Raw genomic sequence first — 27,553 nt, forward strand, 5'->3', positions numbered from 1 at the left:
GGACTAGTTCTTACAGGACTCAAAGAATTCCTACATATACAGGTTAGACAGACTTTCTTTCTCCCTCAGACAATAGAGCTCACAACCTCCTTCACACTGACCCAATGAAAATAGAATGTGCTATTTTATTCCCTTATTTTAACATATTTTAAATGTCTGTCAAGATTGAAAATGGATGTCTCATATGGTCAGCAATTCTACATATACAAATATATCCAACAGACACTCATTGCAACTTCGTTTGCAGCAGCTACAAGATGGCCAAGAACTGACGCCTGTCACTAGGGGATGCTTAAACGAATTATGTGCCAAAGGGACAAATGGGGTCACATACATAACTGTCTTCTTGTGTACGCACAGAATTCCTTGAGAGAAACCATGACCTCAGGTAAGGGGGACAGGGTGTCTGGAGCCAGGAGAGGGGGTGCTTATTGTCCCCTGTGTATCATTTGAATAGTTCATCCTTTTCATATATTACCTACTCACAAAAATTAAATCAACTTTACAGGAAAAACACATGTGTTCGTGAAAGGCACAACCCCACTGTCTTGCTGAGTGTGGAAGTAAAGAGGCGGTGAGCGTCACCTAATGTTAAAAATACCCCTACCCACTACCGAGCAAAACAGAATCAGAGGCATGGACACACGGAACAGACTGACAGCTGCCAGAGGGGCAGGGGGAGCTGGAGACTGGTTGAAAGAAGATGAAGGGAGTAGCCAAAACACGTGTACACATGACCCGCAGATATGGATGCCGGTGTGGGGAGTGCCTGAGGGAGTGGGGGCGGCGCTGAGTAGAGGGGACAAAGGGGGAAGATTGGGACAGCTGTAATAGCATAAACAATAAAATATAAGTTCTTTTAAAAAGAAAAAATAGCAGAACAAATAAAAATATCAAAAAAATATCCCAGAAGAAGTCCACACAATGGGACCACGTTTTCAATATGGCCTTTAATATTCAGAGAAATAGATTTAAGCAAAAGGTAAAACTGAGTGGCAAGGAAGCAGAAAACACCCCCACACCAAAAGAATTCTGCTGGGTAATGGGGGGGGAGGGGGCGGGGCTGGACTCCAGAGTCCTTTTCAGGTACCAGATGTTCTAAAAAGATCTCTCTAAGCTCCAGCATCTCCTGAATCTTCACCAAAAGAGCGGTCAAGACGATATAATGCAACTCTGGGTCATTTCCAAAAAGACCACATTTTCCACTTGCTTCTTCCTTGACCTCAGGTGGAGAAAACTCTTGGACCAACTTACTGATACTTCTGCTGTCAAGGCTACATAGCTTTTTGTCCCAAACCTCCTGAGTACCCCAGTCCCTTTCATCACAAACACATCAATAATGTCCACGTTCGACTCTGGGCCTCTTCCGTCGTCGGCCAGCACAGCCCCGTAAAACCCACAGAGCCAGGGTGGCTCTGACATGCCACCTCTCCCTGACCGAGCCACCGCGGGGCCAGCCATGCTTCCCCACCTGTGCCAGAGAGAGGGGACTACCTGCTGGGAAAGGCACTTTCCAAATGCTGAAAATGTCACTATTATAAGATGAAAGGGACAGCATTCAAAGAAGTCAAACATTCCAGGGACAATGACTCAGGCCTCAAGCCCAGCCGAGTTCTGGAACAGGCAAAGCTCATAAAATCACTGACCTCAGCAAAGTCCAGGAAGCCAGGCACAATCTGTCCACATACCCTCGGAAGAGGGGGCTAGCCCTGATTTGGATCAAAGGAACTGGCCCAGTCACGTTGCTAAGTTATGCGCCTTCAGCAGAGGTTCTCCTCCTGGACTCCCGATAACATCAGCGCAGGAGCAGTGACCGAGACGGCTGAGTGAAGGCATGAACTTCTCCTTGAGGGGACATGATGCAGGCGGCCTACCTGGCTGCTTTCCTCTCTCCTGACCTTTGCCAGCTAAAAGCTCAGGTCTGAGAGAAGCAGAATTAATTCAGTTATTGCTCAGTGATGCACTTTTATTAAGGAAAAAATCCTAGGCGGGAGCCATGCCTTGAGACTATCACGCAGGCGTTCTTGGGAAGTGGGAGGAAGAAAGAGAATGAAAGGTAACCGGCTCAGAGACACAGTTCACATTAATACACGCATCATAGACCTCAAAGTAGAAGGCTGCATGGAAGGCGCCTAACCAAAACAGAGCACATACTTTAGGACTACGGTTCTATAAAACACTAAGACATTCCAACTAATGTATGGTGGTGGGAAGCAACAGATCAGAGAGCCTGGGGCTCGGGGAGCAGAGGCATAGGAGAGAGATGCAAGGGGGCACAAGGAAATCTCTGGGGCTGATGGATATTCACTATCTTAATTATGGTGATAATTTCATAGTTGCATATACATATCAAAACTATCAAGCCTTACATATTAAAAGTGCAGTTTATCACTTAACAATTACACTGCAATGAAAGTAATTTTTTTAAAAGACCACTATTCAAGCTAAGAAAATGAACGCTGAAACCCTCCTCAAAAGGCATCTTGGTTCCTCTAGTTCTTAGATAGGATGCAATCAAACAGCTCTGACTGACCATGAACCAGGCCAAGGCACAATTCATGGAAAAAACAAAAGCTGCCATCACGCAGTCCCCTCCTCTCCCCCCAGCTACCTGCCTTCTGAGGTACAGAAAAGGGGCTGATCCTGACAGCTCAGCTCACAAAGCTGCTGGCCGAGAGCCAGATCCCATGTGACCTACATACCACTGGCCACAACCACATTCCCCACAATAGCTGGGAGAAGCCCCCACCTCCCACTCAGTTAATGACCCCATCAAAGCTAGTGCTAAAGCAGGGAGAGGATGCGACCATGAGTGTGTTCTCCTCTGGCCTCCAGAGATAATCCTTGGTGTCCAGCCCATGCCAGGCAAAACGTACCCATGAGGGTGATATAATCAAAAAGATGCCCAAAAGACACACATTCTAAAGGACCTTAAGAGATGGCCTGAACTTGGTTCAGAGCTTCTCTGGCCTCTGTCTTACCTGCTGAGAAAGAAGAGACAGCAGGAAAAACAACGTCCTAAGTTCTTCAAACTATTTCCACAGATTTGAGTCACAGCTACTCATTCTCCATTGCCGTGCCCTGGCAATCCCATGAGCGCCCAGCTGACTCCTACTGCAGTCACCCACCCAGGTGGGAGCACGGTTAAGTCACCTGTGAGAAGCTCAGGCTTCTTCACAGCCACTCCGCTGTCTGACATCTCATCTTCTGGCCTGCCAGACACCAGAAAACACCCAGCCTCCTTCCTGCACCTTTTCCCGTGGACGATTAGGGTGTGCTTCCCTGGCCCATCTCAAGCTCCTCAGTGCTGGCCCTCACGTGGCCTGTCTGAGTTCCCTGCATGAACTGCTAGGTCCTTGACTTCCAATAACCACATGCTACTTGAACACCTCTGGCCTTTCTCTCTGGGGTGTGGGCTCCTTAATACCCTGTTGTGTGCCAGAAGCTCCGCCTGCCTCTGCTTTGAGCAATTCTTCTGGGGTTTGCATCAGTCTTGCACCCAGAGGACTGCTGAGCATCTACAAGAGCCAGGACCAGTCTTCAAAAAGGGAAGGGTTAGATGTCACAGACAAGATGAGGGGTTGGGGGGGTGATGTCTTAAAAACAACTGGGGAAACAAAATGCTTAAGTTTTCTGGGCCCCAGAATGAAAAGGGCACCAATTTCCTCTCCCAAACAACATGACATCCTCGCTGTCTCCTAAACAAAGAGGACATGTTAGGTCTTGAAAAGGTATAAATGGAAAGAGTTTCTGAATGTGTGGTTGTGGCAGCCAAACGTTCAGCTACTTCACGCCATCAAAAACTTCCCTCTATCTCCCAGAGGACGTTCAGAGACTCTAAGAAGAGTGATAGGGAAGAAACAAAGCTCAAGCAGAGGGGCAGTGTGCCGGCCAGCCCCAGTTCCAATGGCACAGCCTCCAGCCCCGTCAACACTACCTTTCAGAGCCAAGCATTTGTTAGCGACCGCCGGCTTCCCCAGCAGCCCTGGACGTTTTGAATATGGAAAGTACCAAGCATCCGCCTGAAGGATATGGTCGGGGCTGTAGAATTTATAGGTAAGCAGGCACAGATTAGAAAACGTCTGGGCTGGAGCCCCTACACTGGCTGTAGATAAAGCATTCTGTCATGAAACGCAATCCCTTGCCAAGGACATTTTGTGAGTGGAGCTGGTGGCTGGTGGCTGGTGGGAAAGCGGAAAATGAAGACATCAATCCTAGAACTGGGCAAATAGATCCAGGGCTTGGAGGACCTTGGGGTAGGCAGCTTTCTCACGACTGCGCCGGGCAGGCTACATCGACCCGAGTTGTGAGCACTGGGGTTCTGGACTCTGCTGACTAGAGAAGCCTCCCAGTAGGGTTGGTAGGGAATGTGGGGATCTGGGAGAACAGCAGAAGGGGGCTCCCCAAGGAGGACGAGAGGCGGGGCCGTGATGGGACATAGGACAGGGATCTGAAGGCTACTTCTGCTGACCTTCCCAGAGGGCTGGGAGTATCCACGAGGAAAGGAGAGGCCGGCGTCACGGACGTGGAGAAGAAATGGAGAAGCTCTAGGGCATAGAGGCCTGGGGACCGGGAGGGCAGCGCCGAGTGTCATCCACAGGCCTGGATCTCGAGGCAGAACCTGAGTTCCTGGAGACGCAGTGCGACGCCGGGACGTTGGGGGAGCTACAACTGTTCCCGGTGGGAACTCGGGATTTGAGGGTCGCGGTTACGCGAACTCCAGGGCTGCCTCCCTCGGGTTAGAAGTGAGCAGAGAACTCTAGAACTCGGGGTGAGCAGGGCTGCGGTGTCTGCAGCCGGGAAGGATTCCCTCACCTGCGGAGCACCAGGAAACTCAAGATCCCCAGTAGCAGGAGTCCGAACGCGCGGCAGGGCCTCCGCGGGACACTCCACGTGGTCATCGCGCGTTCGCGCAGCGCGCACAGGCCGGGTTCCCGCTCCAGCCGGCTCTCAGCCCCGGGCTGCAGGCTCTGCGCCGCGGAGGCGCTGCTCCCAGGTCGCCCGGGCAACCAGGCGCCGGCCCGCGGCCCCGCCCCTCGCCCCGCTGGGCCTCGGCAGCAGGGGCGGGGCCTCCGCGGGACAGTCGGGCCGCGCGTCCCTGCTCGCAGGCGTCTGCCCCGGCCTCTCTCCCAGCCTTCCGCCGGTCTCAGAGGCACTCGGAGTTTCGGAAGCTGTTTCCTGCACGTAGTTTGCAAACGCGAGTAGAAATACCGAGCACGTGTTGACCAGCCCTTAACACGGGTTGAATGGACGCGGAGGTGCAGTCACCCCCTCCCGCTGTCAGCAAGCAGGTATTGAAGGCGCCTGCAAAGCCAACACAAGCTCTGAAAGCAGTTCCGAGTGTGAAGTGAAATGACTTTGAAATAGTGACTTATCGTGTGAAAAACCAGAACACTGTAGAATTTCCTTTAGACATAGTGAATGGCTTAGTGCGATTCATGTTTGAATTATCGTGGGGGCAGTGTGCGGGGGAGGGGCACCAAAATATTTTCTGCCTTTAGTTTGCACAAGCCTTTTTCTCGTCGCGGCTCTCAGCACTTTTAAGTTTATATTTTTTAAAACTTCAGATAAAACCCTCACACATTTTAGAAAAAGACGAATAAAATTATTCTAGAACAGAATTATGTGGCAAAGGACATTATGTGTAATATTTGGACAAAACTTATGCTTTATCACAAACCCCACTTAGCCCAAGAATAAAATTCAGATATTACCGAAGGAAAATCTGAAACGTTTTCTAGGGAGGCTAATGTGTTTTCAGAGCATCAGGGTTTCTAGACATATCCCTCATTACATGGCTTAAAACCATTTCCTACACTTGTATGCACTTTTGCATTTGTAAAGCTGTTAGTAACAGTGGGATTTTACTTCTCAGAACAAAAACACACAGAGTTTAGTGTGAAAGGTCCTTTTTCTAGCATTAAGCAAATGTCTAGTCAAGTAGCAAAAGTTAAACCAAGGACAGGTAAAACCAAACAAAACGGGTTGGGGAGGGATCTGCCACCATGAGAGAGCATGGGTTGGGGCGTCCTTAATGCGCTCTCCACGGTCATCGGTACCTTTCCTTTATTTTTTAAGACATATAATTGCTTGATAGTTATTAAGACTATGATGAAAATATTTTGGTATAATTTTGTTACAAGGTGGGGTCCCCCAAAATCCCCAGAGCCTGCGGTTGGGGGATGGGGGAAGGGGTCAGCTTTCAAGATGCCTTTGCACATCTATGGCTGGTAGCTAGGGTCTTAGTTATGCAAATGACTTTGGTTCTTCCAAGGCCCCAAGGAGATGGGAGGGGTTTTGACTATGGAATAGTGAGGAAAGAGCATATGGGGCCTGCACAAGGTTCTATGAATGGTCAGAACTGGTTACCATGCCCACTGAGTCACAGGCTTTGGTCAAGGATTTAAAAAGAAGGTGGCAGCCACTTTTTTGGAGAGAGGGAAGAGAGGGAGAACCATGTGATTTGCAGTGAGAAGAGATCCATGTGGCTTTGAAAGGGCAGAGACAGAACCACGCGTGATCCAGTGCAACACAGCACATGTTTTCCTGGACTGTTATACGCAGGCTGATGACACCGTACCCCAGATCTTGAAGGAGACAGCTGACAGATAAGGGGTGGGGAACTTCTGGGCATGTTTTTGGCTTCTAGCCTTTTGGGGAGCGAGGGAAGTGCTGGGTCCCGTGGGAGAACAGGGCTCTGAGCTGAGGTGCTCACTATCCTCCCCAGGTTGGAATATTGTAAATAAAGACCTGTTTTCCTCAACACTAGTTGTTGGGTCTTACACCAAGGTGCCATGTGAAAGAATCCCCTTTCACTCTGTAACAATTTGGCTAAAAGTTAGCCCATGAGACATATGGAGAAAATGTCAACAGGTAGCCCCCATTTTAACTGTGGAGCCCATCGCAGACATGCACCCCACATTCACCCTCACTCCTGGTGACCTTGCTGAGTAATGGTCAATTAATGAAACATCAGGGTATTGAAACAGTAACAGCATCTTAATATTTTTTAAGTATTAGTAAAAACTTGTTAACATGGACTATAAAACCCTGAAATGCTTAGCCCATTCTTGAGTCCTTAGTTTTCAATTATGGGAGAAAAGCATAAATAACTCAATGCTTTAGAAAACAAAACAAAAATCATTACCCCTTACTTTCTGGGAAGTGCAGAATTATAGACACACCCTATAAGAATCATTGAAGAACATTTTTACTTTTTCTGAACTTGATGCCTAGGAGAGTGCTACAAAGATAACATTAAGCTGAGATGACTTTTGCCGAGGACCCAAGCCTTGTAGTTTTTCCAATATTAGCAAGCTACTTTCAAGATACTCCTTTCCAAAATGTTTCATGATCTTCACCCAAAGCAGCAAATGAAATACTCAAATCCCTGGGAACAGAAGCTACAGTTAAACTGGGCTGATGGGGATGTACACAAAGTGGCCCGGCAGGTGTGTGGGATGCTCAGGAGCCCTGATACACAGGAATCACCTGCAGACGCCCCCTTTCTGGTATTGAGGGTCTGGCAGAGAGAAATAAAAGAAATGCGCATCTAAGAAAATGAAGTCATGTTGTTGTCCTCGGCCCACCGCACGAAGTCAGAGCTCCAACAGACCCGGAGAGCATGGTTCCTTTCTTGAGAATTCACGCATCCCACGCAGCCGGTGGGAAACAGAACTGTGCACTGAAAAGCACAGCGGGAGGGAGAGCAGCAATCACCAGAATCAGCGCAGCGGACACACTCAAGAAAAATAATGGTATCAAATCAACCTCATCGGCTGTGTTACTTTTTGTTTTTAGTAGATGCCAAACAGGCTTATAGACCAGTTATTCGTTAATTCACGTATCTCATTTTTGAGTGCACTGTGCTAATGCCTTATATATAGTGTATCTGAATTTTAGATACCATTTGACAAGATTTCTCTCTAAGTCATGAGGGCAAGATGCAAAATGTGGCTTCTGTGATAGCACAGTCATTTGGGCCCCTGGACCACAAGATAGCAACCTCCTCCTTACTATGTCCTTATGAATAGACACCTTGGGCCAGCCCTGTCTACTCACACTCTCCAGCCCCTTTCCTCAGGGTAACAAGAGAAGTCCAGTTATAATGTCAAGTTGTTTAAGAGTCTTGAGTAAAGAAATTAAGAATAAATGGGGACAATTTCAACCCTTGACAAAAACAAAGTAGGAAGTCTTGGGAAGACCTGGCCTTGGAAAAAGAAAAAAAAAAAACAGATACACGTGAAGATAAGTAGTGTTAAACAAGCAAAAGAACACTTTCATGGCCAAAAGCTTTAAAACATATATATTTATTAGGCCATTGCTAGTAAGAAAAAAGAACACGGGTGCTGGGAATACAATCTGAACCACCAGCAGCAGGGCTATGTGGATGAAAACAGGGAGTTTTGTGGAAAGTAACCTCACAAGAAGATCTGATCATTAATTACTAACTGGGCCGGTCTTGGTGGGTAGTCACATCCAAGGCCTATAACGTTTTAGTAAAAGGTTTGTCTTTGCCTTAAGTAAGCCCTGTCCATGGTTTCTGTGCACCTGGGTTACCACACCTTTGAAATAAACCAGAACCACCCGCAAGAAAGCACATAATCTTATTAACTGTCCTGTAATCCACTCCTCACCTTGCTTTCTCCCACCTCTTGTAATCCATTTCCTCCTTAATTCCAAAGGCATGAAAAAAGCTTAAAATATCCATCTATAGATTTAATGCAATCCTTATCAAATACCATCCACATTTTTTCCAGAACTAGAACAAATACAGTGATACCTCGGCACGCGTCATTAATTCATTCCGGAACTTGTGACGAGTGGTGAAACTGACCAGCACCGAGCAAGCGATGAGCGATGAAGCATTTTCTCTTGCAGGGTAGCAGCATGACTCATATAAGTCCCAGCAAGTGTGACAAGTTCCAAGAGTGCCGAAATGTATTTTTCTCGTCAAATGCGACGAGGACAGGGTTTGGCGACTTCTGAAGCTGATGAGTACCGAGGTCTGCCTGAACACAATCATATTGAATGTCAATTGTAATTTGACAAAAAAAAATTTAAAGCTTCAACGCTGTCATTCTCTAGAGCATTTGAGATTTTCCTCCCTGGTATATGTCACCAGTTTGGCTCAAATAAATTCTTATAAAAATCCTCCGCAGGCTTGGACATTTATTACATCGACAATGGACATAGTCATCTGGATGTTAACTCAAAGTTCCAGCATACACTAGTGAATGCAAGCAGTCTTTGGTTGGTTTTGCCCTGCAGTTGTTAACCGATTAACCTCTCTTGTCTCTTCCTTCTACTTTCTGGCCTCCTGTAAATTAATTTAGGACATGTCAGCATTTTCTCCTTGTCAGCAGTCAAGTTTTCTGACCCGTGAAGATGTGTCAGTGGGACAGAAAGGGGCCGTGTACAGTGGGAAGGAGTATACCGAACGTCATTGTTGGCCTTGGTGTCTAAAAATATCACTTTTTCCCTCAACCTTTGAAAAGCTGAAAAACCAAAGATATAATTCAACAGCACTTTATTCATTAAGAAGGAATCAACAAATGTTTAAGGACTGCTATAGGCTAAACACTATTCTAGGCACCCGGATACATCAGTGGACAAAACAGACAAAGATGCCTTTGAAACTTACATTCTAGCTGCAGAAGACAACGAAGGTTAACAAATACATCAAATATAGAGCATGTTCAAAGATAACAAATTCCAGAGCAAAAAGAAAGTAGATAAAGAAAGGCAGCTTGGGAGTGTGGTGGGAAGGGGCACACATGGAAGAGGTCTTACAGAGATGTTAATTGAACACAGATCTGAAAGAGGTGGGAGTTAGCCCGGCATGCTGATATCTGGAAGAAGGGCTCTTCGAGCAGAGAGAACCTCTAGTGCAAAAGTGCTCAGGCAGACGCATGACATTATGTTGCAGAAACTGCCAGGAGGTCAGCATGGGAAGGAAAGGGGAGGGCAAGAACTGCAGGGGGTGAGGTCGGAGAGACGCAGGGACCTGATCATCCCTGATCACGTAGGACCTTTCAGAGGGCTTTGACCTCCATGAAATGCAGAGCCATTGCAGGCTTATGACATGACATCGTTTGTGTTGTATGAGATCGCTCCGGCTGCTGTGCTGAGGATCCCCAGGAGTGCGCAGGAGTGGACGAAAGCTGGCCGGGTAGGAGGCTGCTGCAGTGATCCATGGGAGGCCTTCAGAGAGATGATGTCTCAGACAAGGGGGGGGTCACTGTGGAGGTGGCGAGAAGTGTGGATTTCTAGAAATACTTTGAAAGCAAAGACAAGAGGATTGTTGTGATTCCTGAATTGTTTGTGGGGTAAGAGAAATAAAGAGGGCTGAAGAATGATTCCAACATGCTGGGCTTGAGAAACGAAAAGAACAGGAGTGGCCCTTATCTGAGATGAAGAAGGCTGTGAGGAATGGGTTTGCAGGGGAATAGCAGAAGCTCAGAGTGGGCTGACTGAGTGTGAGTAGCTTCAAGACTTTCAAGTAGAGACGTCATGGAAGCTGTTAAATATACAAGCCCGAAGTTCAGGAGAGAGGTCTGGGATGGAGATAGAAATGTAGCCGTTGACACAGAGTCAGTATCTAAAGATATAAACCTGGATGAGATCACCAGTGAAGTAACTGTGGACAGAGAAAGAGCACCAAGGATGAACCCTGGAGCACCCAATATTGGGGAAAGAGAAGGAACCAGCAAATATGGACTAGAAAGAGCAGCCAGTGAGGCAGGAAGAAAACTCAGAAAGAGGAGTGTCCTGAAAGCCAAGGGGGAAGGTAACTGGGGAAGAAGGAGAGATGAAATGCATTTGTATTTTTTTTTTAATTTTATTTTTGTTTACTTTTAGGGAGAGGGGAAAGGAGGTAGAAAAGTGGGAGAGAAACATTGATGTATGAGAGATATATTGATTGGTTGCCTCTCGCACACCCCAAACTGGAGGCCTGGTCCACAATGCAGGCATGTGCCCTGACTGGGAATTGAACCAGTGACTTTTTGGTTTGCAGACCAGCACTCAATCCACTGAGCCACACCAGCCAGGGCATGGAATGTGTTTTTGCTGACAGGTTAAGGAAAGACTGAGAACGGACCAGTGAATTCAGTAGATGAAGGTTTTGGATGACTTCATGGTGCAGGCAACTTGGGTGGCGTTAGGGGGTAGGACTGGGAAACTGATGGGAATGGGCTTTGAAAGGGTGAAGGGGAATCTAAGAGTTAGTGTAGATAACTCATCCAAGGGTATTTGCTGGGAAGGGGGACAGATAAATGAGACGGCAGTTGGTGGCTCTGGACTCTGAGTCAAGGGTAGTGTTCTGTTTTCATTGTTACTTGAGACAGAAGAAACCGCAGCATGCTGGTATGCCAATAGTGGTCATGCTAAAAAGTGAGAATGAGTGAGGGAGCAGAGGCCTTGGAGAATTTCTGGAGCAATATCCTTGGCAAGGTGAAGTGGATGGGGTCCCTTGACCAAGCGAGGGACAGGCTTCAGGGTGAGCAGATGGGATCATTTAAGGCAGCTCTGCGTTCTCAGTGATAGAGCGACCGCTTAGATTAATTTCAAATACAAGCAGTATAACACTATCAGAAATGAGAATGAGGCTTGTCATTTGAATTTGCTCTTAATATCTGAATGTTCACTTTCAAATGTAGGTATACGTTTGAGGTGTGACATGAAGTAAACATTAAGATTTTATTGATAAGTTAAAGTAAAATAAAGCAATAATTATTATAAAAACTATTAATGTAATGTACAAGAACAATTAAGTTACCTTATGTCCCAGCAGTTCCACTCCTGGGTACAGGTAACCCCCGTATAACACGGTTGTTAGGTTCCTAACAAATGCCGTGTTATGCGAATCTGTGTTATATGAAACAAAGAACTAGTACAGAAAGGGGGGTTAGGTTCCAAAAATTTTAAAAACATACTATTATATTTTTATAATTAAGAGAAATATCTTTATTAAAGCAACTTTCATCAAAAGTATTACATATTAATATGAATTAAGTAATGTTTTCTTCGTCATCGCTACTAAGTTCCATTAACTGAATGTGTTTTCTTTTTGACAAGATATCCTCATCCTCTGAACTTTCTTCAGAATTACCTTGATTTCTATGCTCCACTTTTTGCAAAAAAATCTGTTATTTAGACTGTTTGCTTTTAGCTTAGCAATCTTTATAAGTTTAGTTATACGGTGCTAAGCACTTCTGAAGTTCTCTCTTAAAATTTGTGCTCCTTTCAGTACAAGGATCTTCATTTAAGAAATATGACTAACTGTTTGGCTATGTCTAGGCCTTCTTTATGCTTTTTAGAGTAAACTGTTTGACTTCTTAGTTTTCATCAGTGCTATCATCCCCTAAGTTATCTTGGCACATTCCAGATGTCATGTCCACCAAAACTGCTTCATTGGTTTCTTCTACCAACAGTTCTTGGATAACTTCTGCAGTCATATCGTGTGAGAGCGAACCCGTGTTACAGAAGCACCGTGTTATACGGAGGGTTCTCCAATTCTCTAACCGTGTTAGAGAGAACCCATGTTATAGGAGTACCGTGTTAGACAGGGGGTTCTCCAATTCTCTAACCATGTTAGAGCGAAACCATGTTATAGGAATACCGTGTTATATAGGGATACCTGTATATACCCAAGAGAACTGAAATGGTACCTCCCCACAAAAACTTGTACGTAACTGTGTATAGCACCAATTATTCACAACAGCCAAAAAGTAAAAATAGCTCAAATATTCATCAGTTGGTGAGTAGAAAAACAAAATGTGCACTATTCAGCCATTAAAAGGAATGATGTACTGATATGTGCTATGCAGCTTGGATGAGTCTTACAAACATTATGCTAAGAAAGAAGCCAGTATCAAAGGGCCACCTATTATATGATACCATGTACATGAAATGTTCAGAATAGGTGAATCCATGGAGATGGATAGTAGATTAGCGGTTGCCAGCAGCAGGGGAAGGGGTCATGGGGCGTGACTTTTAATGGGTATAGGTTTCTTCTTGGAGCTACAAAACCACTCTGGATTTAGATGGTGGTGGTGACTATATGCCTTGTGACTATGCTATACTAAAACCACTGAATTGTACATTTTAAAGTGTATGAATTATATCTTAGTTTTGAAAACTCACATGTAAAGCACTTCTCTTTGTCTTTTTATATGTATAGAACAAAACACATTTGCTCTATGTATTTTGAGGCTGAATTTTAGGAGCATACAGTTCTAGAATTATTACATCTTTCACAAGATGTAAAATTGAACTTTTATCACTATTAGTAACCCTCTGTACCTAGTAACACTTTTTGTCATTCCATATACTTGCCTGATATTAGTATGGTTACTCCTGCTTTTTTGGTAAAAATTTGCATGGTGTAATTTTTATCTTTCATTTTGTGTTCCTATGTTAAACAATACATATCTCTTATTAATATGTCTCATAAAATATATATTTAAGTGTTTTTAATCATGCCTGACAATTTTTATTTTTTAATTAAAGGGTTTAGTCAATTTACAAAATTTACTGTGGTTGCTGACATATTTGTATTTTTTGCTGCTATCTTAATATGTGCTGCCTCCATGTACTTATTTTCCTACATCTTTATCTTCTTCTCTCTTTTACCCTTTATTGTTTAGAGTTTTTCTGTTTTTTTCTTTATTCTATTTATCCTGTTTTTTAAAGTTGCAAGCAATTATGTACATTCTTTTAACAGTCAAGCTGGGTTTACTCACATGCATATTCAGCAGTCTAAAATTCACATCTGAGCGTTACAGGAAGCTCCGATCACTCTTTGCTGCCACATCCCTCCAGCCTTGCATGACATTTTCCCTTCATCTTACAATTTTATACTGACTTTAACCTCAAATCAGGTATTAGTTTACGTTTGTGAACCAATGTTTGTTCGCATGTGCTCACGTACTTACCGGCCCCCTTTCTCTCCTTCGCATTCCTTCTTGTGTCTCAGACCTTCCCTCTGGGGTCATTTCCTTTCCACTGAGAGCACATTCTTTAGGACATCTTTTCTCAGCCGGGGTTCCCTGAGAGATTTAAGCTGTAATGCCCTCAAGCATCCATGATCTGTAATGAATCAACTTCCCCAACGTGCCTAGAACAACATGATAAGAAACTAATTCCTGAAAACATTTTCTGTAAGGCTTAATTCTCTTATGGAGCCCAGCTGAGAAAGGCAGCTTCAGAATTTCCTTAGTGTGCGGATTTTTGATGATAAAAATCTCTTGACCTTTTGTCTGAAAGGTCTGTATTTTGTTTTCTTTTGTTTTTCTTGAAAGGCACTTTTACTGGGTAAAGGATTCTAAGCTGTGAGCGTTCTTCCCTAACCACACTAGAAGAATATCTTCTGGCAGGCTTGTGTTTACATGCAGACAAGATTGACAGGCATGGAGCTGAGGTAGAACACCAAAAGAAGAGAGACATGTATTCAGACACCTCTTTAAACTTTGGTTTTCTCATCTACAAAATAGATACGTTGCACGATTGTTATATTTAGAAATGATGCACATATTGCATTGGAAATATAATACTTTTCCATGATCTTCATGATTGTTACTTCCGGTTTTCTCTATTAGTCTATAGTTAACCCCTAGATGTCATGGGTTTGAGTCTAGAGCCCTGGAGAATAAAGTTTTATGTGGGGACTGTGTAGGTACAGGATAGAATTCTCATCTAGCAAACCAGCCATTCAGGTCAGTGGGAGAGAAAATAATCTGACTTCTTTGTCCTCATCCCAAAAAGGGAGTTTTCTTTGTCTCTTTGGACACCACATTATCTGTTACATTTCTTAAAGCTTTTAGGCACTATTTATAACAAGGTCATAGCATTTTGTTATAGTGCATTCATTTGAATTTAGGCCAAATGCTATATTTTCATTATAAGAATGTGATAGGCCTTCATTTGAGAAAATTGGTTAGGTTACTCAAGCATGTGTGCCTAATCCCACTATACTTGTCTACGAGCAATAAGAGCTTTGACTATACCCAGAGAGCTGAGGAGTAACAAGGCACAAAGTACTCAGTGCCAGACTTTGCTGTCACACAGTCAGAACCAAACAACCCAATTTCTGTTCCTTCTCTGACTGGATGTGATGCACCAGGTCACCTTGGAGACACTGGGGCTGCAGAGAAATGCCTGGTGACATTGTTCACTCTCCCCTGCATTCCCCCCTCCTACACATACACACAGCCCAGGAGTTTGCCAGTCAGCATATACAGTGCCAAGCATGGAGACAGCAGTCATTCTTACTCTCTCTAGGGCCAGAGACCCTTCTCTTCCTCCCCCCCCAAAAAAATGAAAATAAAACATGTTTTTATTTTTTTCATATCTGTCTAAAGGCACATTTAATTAGAGTCAGAATATGCTAAAGATTAAGCTTTAACTAGATAAATCAGTCACTGAAGATTTGAAGACTTGTTAAAGTCTAAAAATAGGCATTATATGGATATACTAGAATATTTGCAACAATTTCACTATTGAATGTTATTTTCACTTATTTGCTATTGCAGACAACAGTGTGTTTGATATTCTAGACATAAGTCCTCCTTCTGAAAACTGCTTGTAGATGAACTCCAACAATCCACAACCAAAAATGTTATGACCTAGTGTTAAAGCTTGGGTTTATCTGTAGTTTGGATGTATGAGCCACTCTTGCTTCTTTCAAACAGGATGACCTAGGAAGAAAAGAAGACTAAAGGTAAGAAAGGGTGAGCCTATTCAATACAGGATGAGAAAGACACTACAATTCGCATTCTAGGGATGAAGGCAGGTCTGAATATTTATGACACATAAAGGCAGGGGTGGGGTAACTCACCTCATTGTCACCTGGATGAAGCCAGGCACCAGGAAGGTAAAGTGTTTCCTGTGGTCCAATATACCAATATCGCCCAAGGTTACGGCCATTGATGAACACAAATCCATAGTTCCACTTCTGGAGAGGACAGAGGCTTGAGACACGGGAACAGATTTACACTGGGAATATAAAAATCTAAGGCACTTGGTGAGTGAGAACAAACACAGACAGACTCCTAGGTGGAGGGCAAGATGACAGCTAATGGGGGCAGGGTAGGGGGTGGAGGGATTAAGCAAAAGAAGGACGGGACTCATGGACATGGACAGCTCTGTGGTGATTACGGGGGTAGGTATAAGGGGACTAAATGGTAATGGAAAAAATATAATAAATAAAGATAGACGCTTTATGGCACTGAAAGTGAGTGAGTTTACAATGGAATATGTTCTGAATGTTTTACCCTGCTGCACCTGGTCTAGGGATGACAGAGAAAAATATGAACCAGTCTTTTAATGCCAATGCTATTACTCTTCCTGTCCTGTGATAAAGCTACATATGTTTTTGAAGCAGTACTTCTGCTTCCAGAAATAAGTATGAGGTAATACAGATGAACACTACTAATGAGAGCAGCTATAAAAGCTACATAAATTTTAATTTGCTTGCAATACAGTAAAGAATTACAGGACCAAGACAGGAGAAGAAAACTGAGAGACAAGAAGACATAGAAGCAATTCTTCCACTAGAGACATCTGCTTATTCAAGAAGAAGTAGCTGAGAAGCTGAGCAGAACTTTGCATAGCCTCCCAAGTTTAGAGGGACGAAGGTAGGTACCAGGGAACCTTATTAAATAATATATACTCTGGGTTAGGAACCTGAGAGTCTACACCCTAGGAGAAGAGTAATCTAGAAATAGTCCAGTCATTTGATGGAAGCCTGATTTAAATCATTTAATTCTTTGTAACTGTAGTAGGTCTAGTGTCCCTAGTCACCTTCAGAAGTGGGTGCAAACCCTCTGATGTCTTAGGCCTTGAATTATTTCTAGCATTTTCCATAAAGTCTGGCACTCAGTTAAAAAATAATTAAGCAGTTACTGAGGGAGACAATATAATCAAAACAAAGAGGAGCAACAGACAACAGAAATAGTTGCACAGATGATACAGATAATGGATTTCTAAGTCACAGGCTTTGAAATAACTATGTCAACAAATTGATATGTCCAAAGAGATAAAAGACTTATAATTTTGACAGAGAAGTGGAAAGTATAAAAAAGGCCATAGTTTATTATCAATAAGAAAAGAAATAACAAGTGTTGAAGAAGTAGTAAAGAAAAAGACACACTCATGCACTGCTGATGGGAATGGAAACTGGTACAGCCACTATGGAAAACAGTATAGAGATTCCTCAAAAAATTAAGATACAGTTACCATATGACCCAGTAATCCCTCTTCTGGGTAGCTACCTGAAAAGTTTGAAAACATGTATTCATAAAGATGTATGTATCTTTATGTTCATTGCAGCATTATTCATGGTAGCCAAGACATAGAAACAACCCAAGTATCACTTCCAAAAACATGAGTGAATCTTGAGAACATCATGCTGAGTGAAATAAGTTAGGAAGAAAAGGATAAGAATCATATAATTTCATTCACATGTGGAATATAAAACAGAAATCAACAAATAAACAAAACAGCAAATAAAACTCACTGACACAGAAAACAGTATGGTGTTTACCAGCGGGGAAAGAGGGTAAGGAGAGGCTAAGAAGAGTAAAGGCAGTCAAATATTTGGTTATGGGAAAGTACTAAACATTGGGCAATGGGCATGCAATGCAGTATACAAATGATGTATTAAACTTATATAATATTATTAACCAATGTCACCCCATAAATTTAATTTAAAGTTTTACAAATAAAAAAGGCTATAGTTATAGGATAAAAATCTAGAACTAAAATATGTAATAATAAAAATTAAGAATTTAGCAGATGCTTTGAATAGCAAATTAGATAAAGCTAAATAGAGAATATAGATAGAGGATTACTTAGTTGAATAATAAGGAAAAAAGAAATTTTCCAAAATTAGACTCAAAGGTGGAAAAAAGAAAAAAGAAAACCATAAGACAGAAAAAGACAAAAAGGGTATAGAAAAATGGTCTAATATATAAAATTGTAGTCTTTGAAATACTCCACTTAAAAGGCAAAAATTGCTAGACTAGATTTTAAATAAAGCAGTTATATGTTATGTATATTAAATTCCTCTAAACTATAAAGGCATTAAAAATAAAAGACAATGAAAAAATATAATAGGTAAATATTAAGCAAAGGGAAGTTGCTATAGCTCTATTAATATCAGAAAAAATTGACATTCAGGCAAGAAGCATTACTAGCAATAAATAGGAGCATCTCCTGATGTTAAAATTTTATGTGAATGTATATAGCAAATAAAGAGAAGCTAAAAGTGAAGATTCAAAATGGTATATAAGCAACATTGATGGAATAACAGGAGAAATAAAATTCACAGCCACAGTGGTAAATTTTCATACAATGCTTCAGTAGCTAATGAGCAAAGCAAACTGGAATCAGGACATAAAACCTTTGAAACAAAATCTAACTAATTGACATGTAGAATATTGATCTAACACATGCAGAATACACATACGCTTCCACTATACATAGAATCTTTATAAACTTGAGCATATATTGGACTAAACAAGTGTTAACATATTTTACAATTCTCAGGCCACAGTGCAATTAAACAAGAAATTGATAACAAAAAGATTACCATAAAATGTCCTCAATAAATCTTTATAAGCTTATGGATGCAATCAATAAATGAAAAGTAATGGCCTAAATATATATATTTAAAAGAGTAAAGATTAAAATCAGTTATCTAATTACTATTTTAAGAAATAAAAAAAACAAAGCAGATAGCTCCTGTGATAAAAGTGGAATATACAAAATAATAAAGATAATGGCAGAAATTGAACAGAAAGAAATATACAATATGATAACAGTCACAGCCAAATATTCATTCTTTGAAAGATTAATAAAATGGTAATGTTTTAGTGAGACTTATCAAGAAAAAAGAAATGTTCCTACAGATGATTCAGACATTAAAAATAATTTAAACACAACATATTTGAAAATTTAGATGAAATTTTTAAAATCTTAGAAAAATGTACTTTATGCTGACTTTTAAAGAAGCAGAAAACCTAAAGCGTACTTAAATATTGAAAAAATTTTATCCACACTTACAAACTTTCCCACAAAGAAATATTGGTTCTAGATGGTTCCCTTGATGAAATCTACCAAATGCTCAAAAAATAATGCCAACCTTACACAAATTCTACTTCCCAAATAACTTATGAAGGCATTAAACCTTGGTAACAAAACCCGACGAGGACTTCCGGTCAAGATGGCAGAGTGCATAAACATGGTACTTGAATCCTCCCACAACCACATCCAAAATACAACTAAACTACAGAACAACCAACAATTAGAACTGCCTGAAATCTAGCTGAATGGAAGTCCAACAACTAGAGATTTAAAGAAGCAGCCGCATGGAGACTGGTAGGAGGGGCGGAGACACGCAAGGGGCTGGTGCTGCACTCACGTGTGGTAGTTTAAAATCGGAAAAGATATCTTGGCTGCAGAGGTCCCACCTGAGGGCTAGGGGTCCCAGCCCCAGACCAGACCCCCAAGTCCAGGGTTCCAGTGCCACAAAGACAAGTCCCCATAACTTCTGGCTGCAAAAACCAGCAGGGATTGTGACTGAAAGAAATGAAGGGCTTCCAGAATCCCAGGCACTTCCTCGTAAAGGGCCGACCCAGGAACTTCCTCAGACTCACTCGCTCTGAGCTCCAGCACTGGGGCAGCAGCTTGAAGGGAACCAGGGACATAATCAGGGGAACTAAATTGTCTGGCATCAGGGAAAGAGCTGCAGTGGGGTGGGGGTGTGCAGCTCTCTGCCAGACAAAGCCCTGACAGAGGCGATAGCTCCTTTCCTGAGACAGTCTCCCTCCACAGAGCCGCCAGGTGGGTGCTGTACGTGAGTCTCCACCACTCTGACTCACACTGTCTGCCCCACCCTCATGATTCCCTGAGACTCCGCTGCACCCAACTTGCAGACCCAATGGAGCCGTTTTCAGTGGCTTTTCCGTACAACTGGCCTGTCTTGCCTCATGCTTCAGCCTTCCCTGAAAACTCTCAGACAAGCAGCATCTGGCCTATGTGTACCCCTGACTCTTGCTAAGTGGCCCCATGCCTGGCACTAGAAGCATCCAGCCTTGGGTTGCAGCTTGGCCTCTTCTGGGCATATCCAAGCCCAGCACAAGTAGCAGGCATCAGCAGATCACTCTGTAGCTTGTGTCTATGGCCCCGGAGAGGGCACAGGCAGTGTCTGACGCTGCACCTCCTGGGAGGTCCCAGAGCCAGTGCACCAGGTGGACAGCTCCAGACCACGCCAGATTACAACCTTACCATCTCCACCAGTGACCACTCAGGGCAGACACAGTGAGCATCAAAGCCCCACTGAAGCGGTAGGGTAGACTCCAGCACAGCGGCTCCTCTCTTCCACTTGCAGCTGATCCTTGCAGCTGATCGGCCTGGGGGTCAGTCTCTCCCAGAGACGCCAACAGCAATCAAGGTTCAGCTGCCACAGGACAGCTCACAGCGCACACAGGGCACACCTGGAGTGCCCGGCTCAGGTAACTCAAAAGGTGGCGCCACTGGGCCCTACAGGACATCTACTACACAAGGCCATTCTACCAAGTTTGGGAGATATAGCGGCTCTACTTAAGACACAGAAACAAACATAGGGGCGGACAAAATGCAGAGACAAAGAAACAGGTCCCAAATGAATGAACAGGAGAAATCTCCAGAAAAAAAAAAATAACTAAATGAAATGGAGGCAAGCAAACTACCAGATATAAAGTTCAAAACAATGGTTATAAGGATGCTCAAGAAACATAGTGAGAACTTCAACAGTGTAAAAAAGGACATAGAAACCATACAAAAGAACCAGTCGGAAATGAAGGATACACTAACTGAAATGAAGAATAATTTACAGGGAATCAACAGTAGAGTAGATGATGCCAAGGATCAAATCAGTGACTTGGAATAGCAAAAAAATCCAATAGGAACAGCAACAATAAAAAGAATCCAAAAATATGAGGCTAATGTAAGGAGCCTCTAGAACAACTTCAAGTCTACCAACATTTGCATCATGGAGGTACTGGAAGGAGAAAAGAGAGAGCAAGAAATTGGAAAAAAATTGAAAATCTATTTGAGAAAATAATGACAGAAACTTCCCTAACCTAGTGAAGGAAATAGACATACAAGTCCAGGAAGCACAGAGAGTCCCAAACAAGATGAAGTGGAAAAGGCCCACACATCACAATTAAAATGCAAAAGGTTAAAGACAAAGAGAAAATCTTAAAAGCAGCAAGAGAAAAGCAGTTGGTTACCTACAAGGGAGCTCCCATAAGAATGTCAGCTGATTTTTCAACAAAAACTTTGCAGGCCAGAATGGAGTGATAATAAATATTCAAAGTGATGTCAAGCAAGGACCTACAAGCAAGATTACTCTACTCTGCAAAGCTATCATTTAGAATCAAAGGACAGATCAAGAGCTTCCCAGACAAGAAAAAGCTAAAGAAGTTCATCACCATCAAACCAGTATTATAACAAATGTTAAAGGTTTTCTTCAAGAAAAAAAGATCAAATATATGAAAAATAGAATGGCAATAAATACTTGCCTATCAACAATTGAATCTAAAAATAATAATGAATGAACAACCAGAACAGAAACAGACTCATAGGAACAGAGAACATTCTGAGGGCTGCCAGATGGGAGAGGGTTGGGGGAGGGGTGAAAAAGGTGGAGGGATTCCGAGGTACAATGTGGCAGTTACAGCATAGTCATGGGGATGTAAGGTACAGCATGGGGAATATTATAATATTGTAATAACTATGTATGGTGTCAGATGGGTATGAGATTTATCAAGATGATCACTTCCTAAGTTATATAATGCCTAATCACTGGAGTGTACACATGAAACTAATATAATATTGTATGTCAGCTGTAATTGAAAAATAGAAAATGACTTAAGAAAACACCTGACAAAGACATCTCATTTGTGAACATAAACAGAAAAGAAGCCTTAATTATTTTTGATAGCCAAACACTGAAAATAATATACATGGCTACTAACAGTAGAATGGTTAAATGAAATATTAATGTATTTATAAAATGAAATCCTATTCAACTGTGAAAATGAACAACATCACTAAATGGTTGAATCCACAATGTTGAACAAAAGAAATTTTACTTTAAAAATAGAAAACATGCTATTATTTCAATTTACATGAAATGAAAAGAAGAAATAGTAAATCAGCGTGTTAGAAGTAAGCAAAGTTTTCCTTTTAGGGAGCAGGGGAGGCAGTCATTGGGAGGGCTGTTGACAATATTTTTTATCTCAGTGGTAATTATTTTGTGTTCACTTTGTGATAATTTATTCTCTTGTATATCTATGTTATCTATGTGTGTTATACATAAAAAGATATATGAGGTAAAAATAACACTCCCTCCCAATTACATCAGTTTGCAAAATATAATTGATGATATGATCACATTAGTGCAAAAAGTAAGCGTGTATATGTCCTGGCAAAATTATATATGAAATGACACCATCATTAGTGGTGCTTAGTTCTGAGAACCAGAGAGTAATTAGAATGTGGTGACTTTGAAGGAGAATGTCACGGTTTATTCTCCGCATCTTGTTATTATTTGAGTTTTTCCATTGTGTTTTGATGTATTTTTTTCATCACTAAAAATTTTAACGTGGATGTGAGGAAAATCAGACATTACAATATGAAGAACGATTCTGAAAACACAAGGAAAGTGGTTATAAGAGACAGGTTTTAGTGAAATCTTCAAAGGTCCCCGATTACAGTTTACATTCAATATTATTCTGTATCAGTTCAGGGGTACAGCATAGTGGTTAGACAATCAGGTACTTTACAAAGTGGTTTCCCTGATAGTTCCACTAACTAAAATGAAGTACCCACCTGGACCCACACATAGTTATTACAATTTTATTGACTACATTCCTGATGTTGTACTTTCCATCCCTGTAACTCCCAATTTGTACTTCTTAATCCCTTCACCTTGTCCACCCAGTCCACAAGCCGACTCCCCTCTGGCAATTTTTTTTTCTTTGAAAAATGATCAGTTTAAAAGACTGAAACATGTGGGATGGCTTGGTTGGGAGAGAGAAAGAAAGAGAACTATTCTTGCCAGGAACAGCATGGCTTCGCTTCAAGACCCTTGAAAATAGGTGTAACAAAGAAAAACAAATAAAGAGAAACTTAAAACAAAATTTTGTTTAAAGGAAAGAAAGAATAGGTGTTTGAGACACCAGAGCAGAAGAGAGCACCCACTCACCACCAATTTCAGGAAGGTATCCTTAGGCACAGAGCCAGCCTTCAAGGTTCCGAGATAGAAGGCAGGGCCCAGGTAGCTGTTTGGGACAGGTCTCCAGGTGGCAGAGCGGAGCCTGGAAAAAGGGCCACGCCTTGAGGGAGAGGAAAGCCCTTTCCCAATTGTAATCCCAATATTGACCCCAGATTTCCCCTGCAGGGACTAGGACTCTGTTTCAGTGGGACGTATCAGACTAGAAGACTTGTTCTAGGATTCTAGTCCTGATTCTAAAGCGCTCTCTGCTCTATAATGCTGGCCGAATCACTTCAGTTCTCTGAATCGTGGGCTCTTGAGCTGCAAAGTGAAGAGTTTGAAATCTCTGAGTTCCCTGATCCTTCCAAGTGGAGTAAGTGGGAACATACCTCTCAAAGAAGCTCATTTTCATTTCCAGAGAATAGATAGTGAACCCCTCCAGGGGGATGTAATTCATGGTAACAGATCCAGTTAATCCTGCAGGTGGCAGGTAGGAAAGAGAACAAGGTTAGGCACTGGGTATTCTCCGTGTCTGGGACAGAGCAATGCAGACCGTATACACCTCGTGACAACGGTTCAGCCTCAAGGGCTGTGACTGAAGGTTTCTTGCTGTATGGCTTCCTACTTCCAAGGAAGCATTCCACTTAATATCAGAGCTTTCCCTGAAATTCCCGAAAGGAGCCTGGCCCTGCCCTAAGACAAGCCAGCACCCAGCATAACTGCTCCACGTTCCTGCTCCGGAGAACTGAAGGCGGCAGGACAACCACGAGGACAGAAGTTCGCATCTTTGCTTCTAGACCCTGAGTCTCCCTCTGCCTACGTGGCTCCTGCTTTCCCACCCAGCACCAACCTAGCCCCAGTCTTAGAGTCATGTAGCCGTGAAGAGAGAGTACAGCCTGTTTCTCAGTCCTAGAGCCCACCTTTCTGCTGATGCTGAATTTTCCATGAATAATTCACTCGTCCTTGATTCTCCACCAGGATCCTTAGAAGTTGACATCCCTGTTTGGGATAGACCAGTGCATGGGAACTACACAACCACGCAGGGGTTTTATTCCAGAATTCATTCTTTTCTCTGAGTCCCAGGTGGAAAGACAAGCAAGTGGGAGACAAGGAAGCTCAGGAGCCCAGCAGTCCTCCCTCTCTCTTAAAGACCCTGTGTGTTCCTGTTCCACACTCAGTCTCTTTTGCTGTGACTTTGATAGAGACCCGACCAGCGGCTGAGGTTGACTCAAGGCTTGATGGGGAAATGCCATTCGCACGGAAGCAGTATGCTGCAGCTCCTGATATTTCTGGGCCTGGGAAGTGCAGTTATGCTCATAGCTCTAAACAGACCCTTCCTGCTGGGACCCTCAATGAGGAACAATCCCCAAGGGCAGTGGTAGAGAAAAGAGGCAGTCTATGTCCAAAGCAGATTGTGTTTGCATTTGGGTCGCAGCAAGAGGGCAGCATTCTAGACCCTTGAATCACATACCATGACTTTAGGAATGTTCAAGCTCTGATGACCATCATCCAGAATTCCTACACTTTTCTCACTCAAAAACACCTGCAAAAGAAGACTGGTGTCAAACTGGTCGGCCTACCTAAAGGAAGGGAGAAGAGAGGCTCAGATTTAGGGAGGAGGTCATTACAGAGGAGGACCAGCCTTGGCGTTCACAGATGGCTAGAAGCTGACTCAGAGGCCCTAACAGACATAGGCTGTGATAAAGCACAAAGCAAGTCTCCTTGGTTTGACTTTGTATTCCCAATGTGCAACACACAGTAGGTGCTTAAAAATACTATCAGCCCTGGCTGGTATGGCTCAGTGAATTGAGTGCCAGCCTGCGAACCAAAGAGTCACTGGTTCAGTTCCCAGTCAGGGCACATGACAGGGTTGTGGGAGAGATCCCCAATTGAGGCATGTGAGAGACAACCACACATTGATGTTCCTCTCCCTCTCTTTCTCTCTCCATTCCCCTCTCTCTAAAAATAATTTTTTTAATCTTTTAAAAAAATACTATCAAACAATAAAGTTGACCAGTGACTAACGCTACCCTCCCCAATAGCAGAATTAGGTTGAATGTTCTGCTCACCTGCAGACAGCCTGATGGACCCTACCTGTGCTGTATCTTGAACATTAGCACGGAGCCAACCTCCAGAGCAGATGGAAGTCTCATAAAGTATGTATCCATAGGACTGACCATTTCCACCGTGTATGGGAAGATTCTCCATGTTGACTGGTTTGTTGGATATGACTGACTGTGAGAGAGACATGGCAGAAACAGGAGTCGGGGTAATGAAAAGTTAGGGTTCTTCTTCCTAAGATCCTTGTCATTTCTTTGTTATACCTCCTAATGATCCTCAAGCACTCTTCAGATGAGATACTGAACAGATGCTATGTGATGACTCTCTCGTGTTTTATATTTCCACTGACCAGGAAGCTGGGGTGGTAGGGGCATGGTAGAGGGAAAAATTGCCATAATCATGAGAATTAACAGAGTAAATACGCTGTGTTCTAGCACAACTGAACAAACATTGATTTAGCATCTACTATGTGTCAGGCACTTCTTTTTATGCAAAACAGTGATCGAACAGGTTAAATCAATGTGAATTCAAGAGCGGGCATTTTTCAAACAATTTCCACTTTTTCTTTAAAACAAGACAGGTAGTCTTTAAAGGGCAGGCAAGGACCTGTAGAAGTTCAGTGAGATGGCCTAGTGGGTGGTGAATAAGAGTCAGAAACTCAGTTTCGTGGGTCCCTACCTCAGCAGCCCTTCCCATATGGACTGTGTCCCCCATAAGAGCATTCACCAGGTGGCCTCACCCAAGCTGGGAAGCAGGATTCCCTAATAACCTGCCTCTGTCCCACCCCCACTCACTCTTCAAGTTCAAGCCCCTTCACAGTCCCCCAAGAAGGAGCTTGTGGGTCTTACCCCATAGTTCTAAACTGGTACAAAATGCAGAGAATTATTTTTCACACTTCCCATTAAAAGCCCTTGAAAGAATCTCTGCTCAGGTACTCACCTCATCTAAGTACTTCAGGACATCCCACAGTGGCAGGTAAAGGGATGGTCTCACCGACGTATACACAGCCTTGGGCGTGAGTTCAGGCAGGGGGGGCAGGGGAAATGCTGCAATGAAAACAGGCCTGGAATGACTACTGCCTTCTCCAAGCCGCCCCGTCCCTGTACATGAACTCTCGTATCCCAGAGCCAACAAGAGAAATAGGTCCTACCCTGGCACATGGCTATGCCTCTCCAAGAGTGAGAAGAACTGTCAAGAACTATGTTGGAGCCATTCTGTATGCATAGAAAGCAGAGAGATACGGACCCCGAAGGGGGAGTGTGGGCCACACAGACGGAAGGCCCTTGGGGGGCAAGAACTCTGCCTTATGTCTTTGGGAATACCAGTGCTTACTCACTTTCTAGCACATGGTTAATTAACTTTATTTAAATAAGTACAATTAAATAGAATAATTTTTGCTATTGTATATAAGAGTATGATGTTATACAACATATTAAGAGCTTTACAAATGGTCACTTAATTTTCATAATCATTATAAGAGATGAGTATCACTGTCTTCACATTTCAGGGAAGAAACTGAACTTGAAGGGCTTTAAAACATACATTCAAAACCACACAGCTTGTATGTGGGAAAACCAGGATTTGAACTTAAGTCACCCTTTCTCTGAGGCACTTCATTAAGCTTATACCCATAGGAAAACTCCTTCCCTTTCCTCACCCTTCCAATTTATAAGGAGGGCCAGCGCTCAAGTTAAAATGGTTGCTGAGTACCTAAGACAGATCCCAGGAGTTTTCGAAGCTTGAAATATTTTTCTGTGTAATCCCCGGCCTCTGTCAGCACAGCATCGTAGTCTGCAAGACACCAGGGCACCGTCACTGGCTGGTCAGTCCTGTACCGCAGACCCTGTTCCTGCACTTCTGGCATCAGGTGGGCCAGAGCCACCAGAGGGAGACAGAAGACACACCTTCCCTGCCCCTGGCCCAGCCCACCAGCCCAAGCCAGGCTGTGGGGTGATAATGCCAACCTAGGAACATTCCCCATGACCCTTCCTGGGTCTGAGGCTGCCATGACAGCGGGCCCATCCTCTGTTTCACTCTCTAATGGACACGCTCTTCTTCCCTCAATCTGGATTGCCCAGCTGTGCCTGTTGATGCCCTTGCGGCAAACACCATCTGTAATCTGTACCTTGGCAAGGTCAAGTCAAAGGGTCAGTGAACATGATGAGGAAGCTGAACTTTAGGTCATGGGCAGCCCCATCTACTGCAATGACAGCATGTTGGGGACATTAT

At 43.1% G+C, this 27,553-nt stretch overlaps 2 protein-coding genes across 3 annotated transcripts in view; both read right to left on the reverse strand.

The window, feature by feature from the left end:
- GLB1L2 (galactosidase beta 1 like 2) overlaps positions 1–4,953 on the reverse strand; it is a 44,784-nt gene extending 39,831 nt beyond the window's left edge. For both annotated transcript variants that reach the window (XM_090291361.1, XM_090291360.1), the window contains exon 1: positions 4,816–4,953. In XM_090291361.1, coding sequence (XP_090147487.1) covers positions 4,816–4,901 — 86 coding nt within the window. In that variant the 5' untranslated portion in view covers positions 4,902–4,953. The remainder of the gene's footprint in view (positions 1–4,815) is intronic.
- A 10,529-nt stretch (positions 4,954–15,482) lies between these two features.
- The window catches only part of GLB1L3 (galactosidase beta 1 like 3), a 37,153-nt gene continuing 25,082 nt past the window's right edge, over positions 15,483–27,553 (reverse strand). The window contains exons 12-20 of the mRNA XM_090257715.1: positions 27,035–27,115; positions 26,264–26,370; positions 25,358–25,498; positions 24,735–24,806; positions 24,184–24,262; positions 23,653–23,740; positions 23,255–23,366; positions 15,839–15,955; positions 15,483–15,698 (exon numbers count right to left, since the gene is read on the reverse strand). Of these exons, the coding sequence (XP_090113841.1) occupies positions 15,633–15,698; positions 15,839–15,955; positions 23,255–23,366; positions 23,653–23,740; positions 24,184–24,262; positions 24,735–24,806; positions 25,358–25,498; positions 26,264–26,370; positions 27,035–27,115 (863 nt within the window). The 3' untranslated portion in view covers positions 15,483–15,632. The remainder of the gene's footprint in view (positions 15,699–15,838; positions 15,956–23,254; positions 23,367–23,652; positions 23,741–24,183; positions 24,263–24,734; positions 24,807–25,357; positions 25,499–26,263; positions 26,371–27,034; positions 27,116–27,553) is intronic.

Source organism: Furipterus horrens, unplaced genomic scaffold, assembly GCF_987537825.1.
Source record: "Furipterus horrens unplaced genomic scaffold, mFurHor1.1.pri manual_scaffold_11, whole genome shotgun sequence".
Lineage (NCBI taxonomy): Eukaryota > Metazoa > Chordata > Mammalia > Chiroptera > Furipteridae > Furipterus > Furipterus horrens.